The sequence below is a fragment of the Aplidium turbinatum genome, chromosome 9 (genome assembly GCF_918807975.1).
Source record: "Aplidium turbinatum chromosome 9, kaAplTurb1.1, whole genome shotgun sequence".
NCBI classification, from domain to species: Eukaryota; Metazoa; Chordata; class Ascidiacea; order Aplousobranchia; family Polyclinidae; genus Aplidium; species Aplidium turbinatum.
The window spans coordinates 18,716,654-18,730,965 of NC_137480.1; the positions used below are offsets into that span (position 1 = coordinate 18,716,654).

Consider the following 14,312-nt stretch of genomic DNA (forward strand, 5'->3'; position numbering starts at 1 on the left):
CGAGGGCTGTATCAGCGTGATACCTACAGAGAGAAAGAGATACAAAAATTATTTAGATGAATTCGATAACCTTTCTTTAATTCAAATTAAATTAAAAAATTAGGTAAAAGCAATATGAGACATAACTCCTACAACAAAAGGCCAACGGTAGAAAAAATCGCAGGGCTGAAGATAACAATGTTTAACATCACATTATTCATATGACGTCACGTTCAGTTTTCCACGTTCGACTTTATTTAGACAAAATAGTAGGCAAGTGTGTTTACAACTACTGTAGAGCACTTTTTGAGGTGTTATTTGAGTGTAGAGTATTATTTGACTCTTGCAATTCAAGGAGCTGAAGACTGAAAATTTCAGGTAAAGTTTATTGGCACGGCTACAAGTTTATCTCTGATTAAATGCACAAAGTAGCTACGTAGCAGAAAATATGCTAATTCCTCGTATTTCGTCTTTTTAATTGCACGTTAAATAGTCATTTAGTTTTATTATAAATTTCTTTTCTAGCACTAGTTGCAACGTTCATCTGATGAAAGTTAAGATAAAAGAAAACACACAAGTTGATTTATTACTTTACTGACGTTTCGCTCACCATGATAATGTGCATCTTCAGAGCGAATAGCATACAAAATAAAATTTACAAAGTCATAAAATCCAGTGCGGTTAAAGGCAAGAAAAAGTCAAACATAGCCTACGTTGTTTCAAAGATTGACCAAAGATGTGTGAGCGGGTACTTTCTATGTTAAATAACATAAAACTTTGAACATTGAACATGAAGTTGAAGCAGTTGAGGTAAACTTAGTATTCGAGACGAAGTTAAATTAAGCAAGGCAGTCTTCATGCCTAATTTGGCACAGTTGGAAACGCTCTTCTAGTTCAATTTCATGGTGCTCAAAACGTCAGTGAAGCTATAAAACAACTTGTATGTCTACTTTCACTTTCATCAGATGAACGTTGCAACTAGTATTAGAAAGATAGTAATCGTGATAAACAGCCAAACTTTTCAGTATTCATAAATTTTTGTAATCGAGTTTTGTCCTTTTATCAGTAGAAATAGTGCTTTACGTTGTTGTTTGTTAGTAGTTATAAGTAAAGTAGGCTAGTTCCCTGAGTACACCATATAGCCTACTGCATGTCCAATTACAACTTACTATTAATGAAAACTTCGTGAAGCATTTAAAAAAAGTTCTCAAGCTTATTATTGTCACATAGGTTATCAATATTGATTAGCCTATAATAAATAGGCTACTGATACTCGTACAGCCTACGTACAAAGCAGCAAGAAGATCAGTCGGAAAAGTGTACGGAAGAGAAATCTTTTAGCTTAATTATTTTTTTGTTTTATAGAATGGTGAAAAAAAGTTTCCTTTTTGTAGTAATGACGTTTGCTACAGTGTACGCCGGTTTTCAGGATGGTAAGCTACAGTACGCAATACATGTGATAAAAACAAATAGGCTATTTCAAAAATCCATTTCAAAGTGTAGCTAGGCTACATTTAATTGTTACAGTGAATTTTGCAGTATTCAAGCAGATACGCGACTAAACAGAAACGTTTTTGTTGCCACCAAGTATCCACAACAGGCTTATGGTCTTATTGGTTGGTTAACCACCAAGGCAAATCGTATTATCTTTGTTTGTTTATGTCACGCAGATTATTTTATTTGCAACAACTAAAATCAAACTTAGTAGTCTACTGCAGTGACGATCGGTGAGGGAAAGCAAGGAAAGCAGTGCTTACCTGAGCGAAAACTATGCAAAATATAATGACTGAATTCTAGGTTTAACTTCTTATTATTTTTATCACGTCTATTTTAACTTGAAAATTACTGTATTCGTGACTAGAATTACTCGTAACGCTTGTGAGTAGTCTAAGTCCTCACCAAACCGCATGTCTTGTGAGTAGTCTAAGTCCTCACCAAACCGCATGTCTTGCCTATGAATGCCAATTAACGCAAACGCTTCTGTCAGAAACAACCACTGGGGAAGCAACTATCAAAGTTGCTTTCCCAGGTTCAAAAATGTCAAAAAACGCCTTCGTTTTATCCAATCCTCACTCGTTTTACAAAACGTCACCAGCTGCTTAGCCAATCAGATGTGTCATGGTTATGATATGGTAGAGTTGCTTACCCAGTGATGTCAATGCGTACATTCGCTAGAGCGGTTAGAATAACTCGTCAGAATGGTCTCTCGTCACGGTACACAGCACAGCATCATAATGCCAAAAAGCTTGTTGTTTTTTTTTGATGTCTCCTCGCCATGTACTTTAGCCTACTAGCTTTCATAGTCATGCCTTTGTCCTTTTTACAGCGTTGATATAACGTTACTTCGCCAATGAACGTTCAGGTGCGGATGCAATATTTAGTTCGTTAAGCATCTATACGCAGGAGGCAAACTTATCCAGCTTTTTGTACAAATTGCTTGCGGTTGTAATGTTTTGGCCTAAGTGTTAGTTTTTGTAGTGTAGGCCTAACTGAATATGTGAGAATGCACATTCATGACGAATTAAACATTTAGACAACTATTATTCCATGTCTAACACTGGATTTTGGTCCTGCAACGTTAAAATTAAGATTGTTCATGACTTCTAAACATTAAATGGATGTATGATCACGACATAGGCGAAGCACAATTTGACAGATTTTTATTTTTGATTTGTTTTGGAAATGCTCTCAGAGCGCACCAAATTGGAAGTGTTTTTCAAAAAATTCTGGGGGAAGTTCCCCAGACCCCCCGCTGGAAGTGTTGCTTTCCCAACGGTTTAAGCCACCGAACGTCACTGGTCTACTGTATTTGAAGCTCTTCTCTAAAATTCATTGGGTCAAAAGCAAGTAACATAGAAAGTACTCTCAAGGTTTTTGGCAACATAAATATTCTCCTTTGAAGTTAAACTTTCACTTTTTTTCACATTGTTCTATGTCGCCCTTTATGCACAGGTCACCCCAACATGCAGCTTAAAATATGACCGAAGGCCGATCTGTTAATAGACAAAATCGCTAGTATAAGTTGATGGTTTGCGTTATAAATATAGTTTTTTTTTTGTGCATATTTTGAACTCCTTTTGTGATATTAATGCTATACTAATAATGGACTAGATTTTAGCACTTGTGCTGTAAATCCAAAAAGCGTTTGGCAACACTGGTAAGAAGGAAGTCCTTTGTTCGTAAAATTAGGTTCGGTAGGCATTTTAACTTGCAGACATCCAATTTAACCACGAACCATCAATCAATCAGAATCTACGCTGTTCATGACGTCATCAAGGTTGCGTTTCTCGGAACAAAGCAAAAACGCAAGTTCCAACCACTGCTATTGCTCTTTTTTCTTTTGTAATTTACCAAACAAAGTTCAAAGCAATAATCAACTTTCTGGCTGAATGCTGGAATGGTCGCAAATGGACGGACAACGTAACATCTGATGGTTCGTGGTTGAATTGGGTAGGCTATCATCATGTTAAAGTGCCTACCGTAAAATTAAGAGTTTGCAGTGATTTGAGATTCCGCGATCACACTTTTGCAATTTGAATTTTCAAAACTATCATTTCAAAAGGATGTAAAGTAACCTTAGCTTAACTGTTCAAATCGAAACTACACCGGTCTCCAGTTAGCATTTTGGCAAAGCCTGTGTGAGTTATAGAAATCGCAATGCTGGGATGGCGCAGCGGATAAGGCACTCGCTTTCCAATCATGCAATCCTGGTTCGACTACCGGCTTAAGCTGGTTGTTGAAAATCACTGCTCACCTCAACCCAGGGTGTAATATATTGGGTGGGCGTAGTTGCTGAAGTAAAGGCGTCCGAGAGAAAGGAACTGGCCACCCTACTCTCGTTAGTGCCGAAGGCTTAGTATGATGAGAACCTTATCTTCTCATCCCCCGATGCTTGGATCAAGTGTGGAACTCACCTTTACCTTTAATGCTTTGTTCATTCATTCTGAACTTAGCTGCACAACGATTGCATTACCAAAAATACAAGAAGCAGTAATCAGAATATGAACATGATGATAAGTGCAAACTAGAAGCTTGAAGTAAGACAACTAATAAAAACAGGTCACTGGTCATAATTTGCATTTACTTAGCTTTTCATACAGTGTGAGTTCAAACCAGGTTTCATTCAATACGTCAGCAGTGACAGCACACACTCCGGGCATTTTAAACATGTTTGGCCACATCTATTATCTTATCTCGCGTCTCCAGTTTTTTAAGGGTTGATATAAATCAATCTAAGCTTTTAGGGGAAATAACATCATATTGAAATTTGAAACGTTAACTCTCTGTTTACAAAAGTAATACACCATTATTACGTTAAAAGCCCTTCATTTTGACAAAAGTTAGCTCCAATAAAAAAAATGCAGTTTAAGCGAAAAAGAACATCATAAATTACAGCAAGTAATAACTTAACAAAAAATTGCCACACAACCAATTACACACAAAGTGCCGCATGGACTGATTTAAACCAAGCTGATCTGACCTGTACGTAATGAATCCAGTGCCACGGTCAGCCAAATTATAAGACAAATTTATTTTTTAAAAATAATTACATTGTTTATGGAGGCTCACTACTATATAACTATTGTTAGTTTTGGTGATGATTACATTGGTTGCAGATAATATGAAACCTTCCTTTGCAAATGTTCAGTTTGCCCATATCAAAGGATTGTCTGTATGGTTTGCCTTAGGATCCAGTGGAACTCTTTTTGTACAAGATGTTATTATTTTTTATGCTATACACAAAATCTTTGATATTTTATTTTTGGAAAAATCAAACAAAGTTTAAAACGTTAAGGCATGTCGTCATTATTGCCGACATGTTGTATGTTATAAACAGACATAACTCAGCAACAACACTACATTTAACATTATAAAAAACAAAAAACAAAAAGCGAACGTTTTCGGCTAGTCATACAGCCCTTTTCAAGCCTATAAGAAAAAAAAATATTAAAAGAAATGCTAAAGAATTATATAGTATCACAGCAAAAATATGGTCAAATCTAAACATTTGAGAAACTGCCTTGCTCACACAAATTTTATCGTGCTAAATTTTCACAGGTTTGTGTGAGCAAGGCAGTTTCTCAAATGTTTAGATTTGACCATATTTTTGCTGTGATACTATATGATTCTTTAGCATTTCTTTTAATGTGTATTTTCTTGGTACCCGGACATTTTGCCGAAAGACATTTGCCGAAAGACATTTTGCCGAAACCCATTTTGCCGAAACCCATTTTGCCGAAAGACATTTTGCCGAATGGACATTTTGCCGAAACTCATTTTGCCGAAAGGACTAATTGCCGAAAGGACTAAATGCCGAATGGACAAATTGCCGAAATTATACAAATGCATTTTATGTATTATCATAACCTAATAACACATAAATGTCATTCACAAACAGATTTCACTCACAAATTATGTGCGACAGCGCGTAAGTATCCGACAGAAGTGTTATATGTATAAGCGAACGTCTAATACTGATCTCCAAAACCTGTGGAGACTGCATAGCCTATAGCCTATACTTATAGATGAGACTTGGTGTCACTTCAAACTAATACTGATTTCCAAAAACTGTGGATACTGTATATAAAGCAATTTTTAGGCAAACAACAGTAGCAAAGTAATTACTACAGTATTTCAAAGCCACTGCTTGCATGGTAACGAGACTTGGTGTCACTTCAAAATAATTATCAGTTCAAAGGCATTGCTTGCATAGCAATGAGACTTGCGACTTGGTGTCACTTCAAAATAATTACCAGTTCAAAGGCACTGCTTGCATAGTAACGAGACTTGGTGTTGCTTCAAAGTAATTTTTAGGCAAACAAACAGTAGCAAAGTGATTCTATTTCAAAAGCACTGCTTGCATAGTAACGAGACTTTGTGTCACTTCAAAGTAATTTTTTTCCAAATTGTTTCGGCAATTTGTCCATTCGGCAATTAGTCCTTTCGGCAATTAGTCCGTTCGGCAATTAGTCTTTCAGCAAAATGTCCGCGCACAATTTTCTTATAGGCTTGAAAAGGGCTGTATGACTAGCCGAAAACGTTCGCTTTTTGTTTTTTATAATATTAAATGTAGTGTTGTTGCTGAGTTACCGTATGTCTGTTTATGGCTTAAAAGAGTTACCTCTCTACCCAAATTGTATGTTGTATGTTAGCAAAGGAGGAGAAATCATTTTTGTGTTTCAGTGGATCAAAGATAGACAGAAGGTAAATCACAAAAACAATTTTCCAAAATCTTGATGTCAAGAAGCTGACAATGTTGATTATGGCCGTCTCGGATAGTCTAACTGTTTTCATAAATGGCAACCAAATCATGCCAGAGCTATGATTATTACCAAGAAATTGTTTTTCAGGAAACAATCTAGCTTGCAGCGGCGGCATGGACCTTGGTTTTATTCTTGATTCTTCAAGTTCGATCGGAGAAGAAAATTTCCAGCTCATACGAGACTTTACAGAAAGCGTAAGAGTCTGATATCCTAATGTTTTTAATACGTAAATTTTCGCCTCAAAAATGGCTTATGATTGTCAATTTAGAGAAAAGTTACAAATAGCTCTGAAAACTGCATAATTTTGAAACAGTGATGCAGCGTGAAACGGCGTAATGGCTTTGCATTTGTCAACCTAAGAAAAATTAATGCTGACACAATACTTCTTCTTTCATTGTCGCACTTGATTTCAAGCCTTGACTGCCTCTTGTATAAGTTTCCAAGATTCTCAGTCTTTTTCTGTGTGTATTAGGTGTAGGCTATGTTTGTGTTGACTTTGTCGATTTGTTGGTTAATCTTTACTGCTTTGGGGGCACGCATCCCTTTAATTTTGCTTGTGAGAGAGAGATGTTCTAATTTTCCTTTTCGTAGCACGTGTCCTAGAAATTGAAATTGTTGTTCTTTGATGTTTTTCAGTAGATTCTTTGTTTTAACGCCCAGGAATAATATATACACTTTGTGATATTACAAACACGACGAAATGTCATATCATAGAGATATACAGAAGAATATTATGGTCCTATAAACTTATTTTTACAAAACGCTTATTTAACATACACAGTATCAACTTTTTTCATTAGATAATTGATGGACTCAATATTGGATTAAGCGATGGTCAAACAAGGGTTTCAATTGCTCGGTACAATAGCTGGACGGACTCTCAACTTTTTTTTAACCAAGTCAGCAATAAAGAAGCTGTTCTACAAGTCGTCAGAGATTTACCTTACTATGGTCGAGGTACTCTCACCGCCACAGCTCTAAGAGTGTTCACAGAACATCATCTACAAGTGAGAACATTAGTTAATGTTGAAAGCAAACGCTAAGGTCCTTACACCTTATTTAAGTTTTAATTTTCTCGTGTCTTAAAAAGCTGTTGCAGAGAGAAACACTTTTCAGAATCTCAAAACAGCATTTAGCAGTAAAAATAGTCAAATAAAATCATCATATGAAATAGATTATCAGTTTTTATCTTCTGCTTTATGTCAACTGCAAAACGGAGATGACGATTTGTTTAATTTTAGGTCATTCACTGACCCGTGGTTACTGCGCGATTGCATGAGCCACACAATACATAAAAATTGTATACTTTTATCTCTATGATAATACTTACATTGATGGAATTAGCTCATTGTTAGGTATTGACATGTTGACTTGCTTGACATTTGTTTATTTGGTGATACATTACACTAAATGTAGGCTAATACTTAAAAAACGTATGCTCACAACCGGGAACATAAGCTACTGATATAAACTGCGTGTAATTACCTGATCATGTTACATACTAAACGACTGAGAATATCCTGAGAGATTAAAACAGACACTTCTTTGTCATCCCTAAACTCGTATAAAACTATATCAAAAAAACAATGCACTGTCCTATTTGAAAGTTTAATCCACGAGCATGCAATGATTTGTTTTTACAAATTGCAACCCATAGTTGCAATCAGGGCCGGATTTAGATGATGGGGGGCCCGGAGTACTTTTACATCGGGGGGCCCCCTGTGCAAAATTTTTTTCCTACAATAGCATTAATCCTGCACTGCACAGCATTTTGTAGAAACTTCAAAGGCTAAAAGAAAAAAATCACACAAAATCACCTTTTTTCCACGTTGGGGGCCCCTTCAAAAGGGGGGCCGGGGCACCTGCACCCTCTGCCCCCCCCCCCCTAAATCCGGGCCTGGTTGCAATGAGGATGAGTGTCATCGTGCTTTACAAAGTATTACTACAAATTTTGTAGTCGCTAATGCTTGTCTAGTTAAACTATTCATTGCTCTGTTGGTTTGTGGAAGATTTAAAAATAATCTGCACGTATATGACATGCTTTATGCTTTACCAGAACAGATTTTTATTTTCAAACTATGTGCTTATAATATATTTTTACTAGCACTGTGTTCTGTTCATAGAAAGATAATATAGATGAGTAGTGTGAGGGGTGGTTTCCTTGTAGACCGCATGATGCATTGTATTTCCCTTTTGTAATCACATCAACATTTCAAGATAAGCAATGTAGGCTATTGTATGTTACAATGTATGTGAACCAACATTGACAAGAGAATAGAACAAAGCTTCCCAATTAAAAATCAATAAAGCTTTCAAAGATAATTTTTTCCAAAGAACATGCACAACTTTTTGTTTGTTTTGCTGTGATGTTACACATTATGATTAGTTTGATCCATTGTAACCTGCGTATAGTTGCGCTATGTAGGTCTAAACGTTTTTCTGTGCAAAAATCAGATGCTTCAAGATGAACAGAATGGGATTAATTATGTAGCCTGAACCCTAAATTAACTGAGTTCAAGTAAATTCTTGAATTCTTAAATATAGGCATTCAGCGGTTGGAGGGAGGGTGTTGAACCAACAGTGGTTGTTGTTGTTACTGATGGTCGATCACAGGATGAAGAGTTTTTAGACGAATATTCACGGATGTTGAGATGTAAGCAGATTTGTCATTGCCTTAGTCAATACATGCTGGAAATTGGTAGGCATATAATGTAATTACGATTCTTGCATTGTTTTGTTCAATAAAGATCGATTTCATAAAATGAAAAAAGGCTTTTATCTTATTTTCTGCTTAGTTGAAAAGTGAATATAAGTTCTTGTGAGGACTACTAAAAACTGATTAAAAGTAAAAACAAAGCGTCTTATAAAATCACACTATTTGTTTGTTCTGAATATTTTTTGACTTACTCTGTGTCTTACCTATTCTTCAGCTAAAACCACTCGAGTAATTGTTGTGGGTGTTGGAGAGGCGGATGCAGGGGAACTTATCAGAATTGCCACACAACCTGCTGGGGATAATGTTATTTTCGTCGACAATTTTAATGACCTCACTGATGCGATTAGAATTGAAAGAATTCTAAACATGGTAAGACTGCGCTCACTAAAATGAAAACAACTGTTATAGATTTTCAGGTAATCTTGCAAAAACTGACTCAGTACACAAACATATAAGAAAATAAAAGAGATTTTGTGTTTATTTAATTTTTAAGTGATTATCAAAATTCTAGTCTAAACGTTGATATAGGGACAGTAAAATACCTACAGTATTTCTACCATCCCTACTTTCAGTTCAGTTCAGTTGTTTTTTATTTTTGACCATCATATCAAAAAACAATACAGTGAAGCTAGGTTTGAAAAGTAATTTTTACCTCGATAACAAATTAATCGTAACCTGCACTTTTTCTCATCAAACCAAGTCGATATAGGATAATAATTAATAAATATTGCACGTTTTAATTGAGGAACTTGATGATATCAATCAACATCTTTAAAGTACATAAAAGTCATCAAGGAAATCTCATGGAAATAATTGTTGATTTCAATCAGTAAGGGTTTGTTGCATTAAATTGAAGAGAATCAAAGATGCGTTCTTTAAACTCAAGTTACCTTTGGAATATGATTTTAAGTTGATCTGCTAAAAAATTTTTGATCAGTTATTCACACGATTGTTTCAGTTCAGTGTTGATTAGGATGTTAAGCACATGAATTGCATTCCTATGAGCAAATGAAGAAAAACCATAACTATTTGCAATGTCTCGTCATCTGTTTTTTTTTCTTCTTCGTTCGCATTTCTTTTTCCTATGCCACTCCAAGGGTTGAGGGGCTCTGCCTTTTACCACCCTTAGCTGCATGTGGACAGATTCGAGCTTGATGGTTGGGCAGGTGTTGAGAAGCCATTGGATTGATAGGTTCATGGAAACCATGCACACCGTTTGGCGCATACGAAATCTGTTCATAAGAAGCTACTAATATTCTACATTTTTTGCAGGTCTGCGCTGCTCTTGATGATGTTAATGAATGTCTTGTCGATAACGGCCAATGCGAAGTTCAATGTGTCAACACTTACACGTCCTTCTTTTGCGCATGTAGAGAAGGCTTCTCTCTTGTGGGTCAAACCGCATGTACAGGTTTGTAGTTTTTTTTTGCAATAACAGTAGAAAAGAAAGCTTTTCTTTGAGGTGTCTTTTTGTCTGGCAAGTTTTAAAGATCTCCTTTGTTTCATTTTTTACCATGAAGGCCTGTTGAAAATATTGTGTTATACTTACCTATTGGCTTATTACTATATTATGCTTAGCCCACTTAATATTATTAATACTGCCGGAATGCTTGATGTCCAGAGGTATTAGACTACATGTACAATACATTCAAAATAGCTTACTGGCTAACTGCCGGAAGTTCTAAGTTTTTAGCAACAATACGAAAGGGAGTTATACAGTTAAAGAATAAGTGATTGTGATTACTTTATTGAGAAAGCCTTAGCTTTTCCCAGCATGTCAAATTTCACCATAACATAAAAATAAAATATACAAAACAAAAACAATCATAAGTTATTATTATAGATACAGACGAATGCAGTGTTGACAATGGAGGGTGTTCTCACACTTGCACTAACTCCGAAGGAAGCTTTGCTTGTTCTTGCAATGAAGGATTTCGTTTGACAGGAAATGGACGAGGTTGTGGTAAGTGACAAAAACGAAGTTGGCGATTATAGAACGTATATAAACCATGGCCTACGAAAATAGATGGCCTAGACACCGTGCACAAGCTTTCAGAACTGGCTGTTACATTGTGACTGTCAAATGTGAGACTCATGCGAGAAATGGCAAAAAATAAACGTTTTCTATTTTGTTGATGCATTTGCTTTTGAAAACATGTAAAAATATGATTGGCAAACCCGTTTTAAATTCCATTCAAAGTAAAATGTTTGCAAAACGACAAAATATTACTTAATGAAGGGTTGGGCAATTTTTATGAAAAAACAATTCCGTAAAATTTTAAAAATAACAAAAAATATAAAAACACTAAATGAATTTGTACTCTTGACATTTCATGTATGCATGGTAGTGGAAGACAGTTGCTTCAACAACAACGACTGTCAGCAGAACTGCAATAACGTCGTTGGAGGAACGTTCTTCTGCACGTGCGATGGAGGATACAAACTCAACGATGATGGGGTGTCTTGCGAAGGTAGCATTATGAAACTTATGGTAATATTTTTAATTTATGTTTGTAAAGTATAGTAAGCTGAACTTTTAAACGTGCACTAAAAGAAATTCGATAAAATATATTGTTTAAAAGTCTTGGAAATAAAGTATAATACGCACCGATAAATGTAACGAAATTTATAAACCCAGTGGCCTTAAAATTAGATCGTTCTGTTTTTGTTGACCTTTTATCGTGCTAATTTTTCTAGATATCAATGAGTGTGAACAAAATAATGGTGGATGCGAGTTTATGTGCAATAACACTATGGGTGGTTACCAATGTCTATGCCCGGAAGGACTTGGTCTTCGCAACGATGGGAGAACATGTGGTGTTCAGTGCTACTATTGCCACAGAGCACTTAGCAACGCAGAGTGTTTGGACCTTGTCATCTGCTCACCGGACCAAGTAGGTTAAGGTTTTGTGCTGATTTATATGTTTTACAGATTTTCTTGTTTGGTGTATGCCTGGGTAATAGACAAGCTTATCGTTAGCAGAATGTTGTCCAATAGAATCAGTCTATTAACATTAAATAACAAGACTTCTGGTTTCGCAAAATTTACTTGTAATGGATTTAATTACTCAAATGTTATCAGAAGAATTTAAATATTTATAGAGATCATGCCAGACCACTACCCGACGAGAAAATGGAATTGATTACATATCCAAGCAATGCAAGCAAACAGAAGCGTGTGTAAATAACTTCATACAAAATCCAAGGACGGCTTGGTCTCCAACACAGGCAAGAGTTAAAATGTTTCTTTTGAATAAATAAAAAACCTTGTTTATCATACTGAAAAAAAGGAGTTTTACTGATCCAAATGAAAATAATCAATATAACTACCTATAAAGAAGCACAACTACCATAGTTTGATTTCAACAAATGTGCTGTCTTATTTCTAAATTCCAACTGTCTCATTTCTAAATCCACTAATTTTGGAAACTGGTTAGACGAAAGTTTGTTTTTAGGTATTCTTTTTTGAAAAAGAAAACGATGTCCTTAGTTATGTTAAACTAGTGAACGATATATTATTGTAAGGCAACGCACAATGCGTTGCGGCTAATTTAGTGCAAACTCTTTGTAGTAGTAGTCGTCCTCTTATATCGTCCTCTTATAACCCACCTGTGTGTTTACAGTGCAACGTGGCAGAAGACGGGACTTCGGTTTGCAGATGTTGTTGCCACGAAAACCTTTGCAACGACGCTGGGGACTGTACTCTTGCCGACACAATCAATATAGATTGTCCCAATCCTTTTGACTTGTATACAGTGGAAGGAGACGCTAACCTTACTTGTTCAGATCCTCCATACACGGTAGGTTGTTTCCAGAGTTTAGAGTAGTTTTTATTATGTTTACATCCAACATATAACTGAGTTTGGGTAATTTTAATTTTTTTTTTGTTTGTTTTAGGTTTATGCCCTAATGCTGTATATTTAAATTAAAAAACACAAAACATGGCGAGCAAACTTTTATTAGGACTGTAATATTTTTTTTCCATTTACTCAGATTGGAGATACGTGTACAGTGAACTGTCCTGTTGGGTATGAAGTTTTAAACGGTGCTGCAGAACTGGTGTGCACTTTAGAACCAAGAACCATCATCGGCATCTGGGTTGGAGGTGAACCAGGAACTTGCGAAGGTGCGTTTGGCTCACCTTTTCTACAACAGTGCTTTAAATACTCAAAGAATACTAACTTCTGTTCCGGTTAAACTAAGCCTAGGATAAGTGAAAGTTCAGCAGTTTTTGAATTAAAGGCTATTGTCCATTCATCATCATCCATTCGGGAGTAATAGAACACCATTGACGTAGCTTTCCAAACATTCTTGTCCCTCTTGTACTTTCGTTTGGTGTTTCCACACCGGAAGCTCGTTGGCCTTTAGCCAGTTTTTAAATACATTTTCGCATTGGCAAACTGTGTTAAAACCACTGGGTAGTGCAGTCCATGGACAATCTAAAATCAAATGATCAACAGTTTGCTGCTTTTTTCAAAATTTGGACAAATTGGTGCATTTTGATAACTCCATTCTTCTCCGTTATCAAACTTGACAGTTCCTGTTAAAACAAATCAAGTAGCATTATGAACAGCAGCTTATTCTAAAAATGTGTTTGGATAAAATGTGATTGGATATGTTTCGATATCATATTGTCTGTATATTTCATATGCATAGATATTGATGAATGTGCAACGGACAATGGCGGTTGTTCTCATGGTTGTTTGAATACGGATGGATCTTTCATTTGCACTTGCCCAGTTTTCAACCCTTGCGAAGCACAACCGATCGATTTGTATTTTATTCTCGATTCATCAAGCTCAGTCGGAGAAACCAACTTCGATGTTATGAAAGATTTCGTGATGAATCTTATTTCCGGTTTTAACGTTGGCCAAGAAAATGGACAAATACGGGTAAGACAACAATTTTCAACCCCTTACTCTATTTTAATAAATATTCGTAGAACGGCAGTAAATATATCTATAGTATTCTAGCTTTTCTGTATCTTGCGTTAATCATTTAGCTATCATCATCTGACATTATCAACCAAGAAAGCGCTCTTAATAAGTTTCGTGACTTTGAACATCTACTGTCTTTCTGCATGTATTAAGATAGCTTACCAATAACGTAACGAACGCTATCAACCACCAGATTCAATTCAGTTGTTTTAGTTTAGTGCAAACCCAAGTTGTTTAATCAATTTCTAATCAATCCAATTCTTCTCTGGTCTATCATTTTAACTGGACTGCATGTTATTTTGTTAGGTTGGTTTGATGACGTATAATAGACTAACAAACAAGCGATTTGATCTGAAAGATGCAGAGACAACAGAGGATTTGTTGGAGATGATCAGGGTAAGTATTTTTAGAGGCTAC

At 35.8% G+C, this 14,312-nt stretch overlaps 1 protein-coding gene across 1 annotated transcript in view; it reads left to right on the top strand.

Moving 5' to 3' along the window:
• Window positions 1-241: 241 nt before the first annotated feature.
• LOC145777093 (uncharacterized) overlaps window positions 242-14,312 on the top strand; it is a 44,521-nt gene continuing 30,450 nt past the window's right edge. The window contains exons 1-15 of the mRNA XM_082588382.1: window positions 242-357; window positions 1,345-1,412; window positions 6,330-6,436; window positions 7,043-7,249; window positions 8,787-8,895; window positions 9,173-9,327; window positions 10,231-10,369; window positions 10,802-10,921; window positions 11,307-11,429; window positions 11,656-11,852; window positions 12,061-12,186; window positions 12,582-12,758; window positions 12,952-13,084; window positions 13,615-13,850; window positions 14,202-14,291. Coding sequence (XP_082444508.1) covers window positions 1,346-1,412; window positions 6,330-6,436; window positions 7,043-7,249; window positions 8,787-8,895; window positions 9,173-9,327; window positions 10,231-10,369; window positions 10,802-10,921; window positions 11,307-11,429; window positions 11,656-11,852; window positions 12,061-12,186; window positions 12,582-12,758; window positions 12,952-13,084; window positions 13,615-13,850; window positions 14,202-14,291 — 1,986 coding nt within the window. The 5' untranslated portion in view covers window positions 242-357; window position 1,345. The remainder of the gene's footprint in view (window positions 358-1,344; window positions 1,413-6,329; window positions 6,437-7,042; window positions 7,250-8,786; window positions 8,896-9,172; window positions 9,328-10,230; window positions 10,370-10,801; window positions 10,922-11,306; window positions 11,430-11,655; window positions 11,853-12,060; window positions 12,187-12,581; window positions 12,759-12,951; window positions 13,085-13,614; window positions 13,851-14,201; window positions 14,292-14,312) is intronic.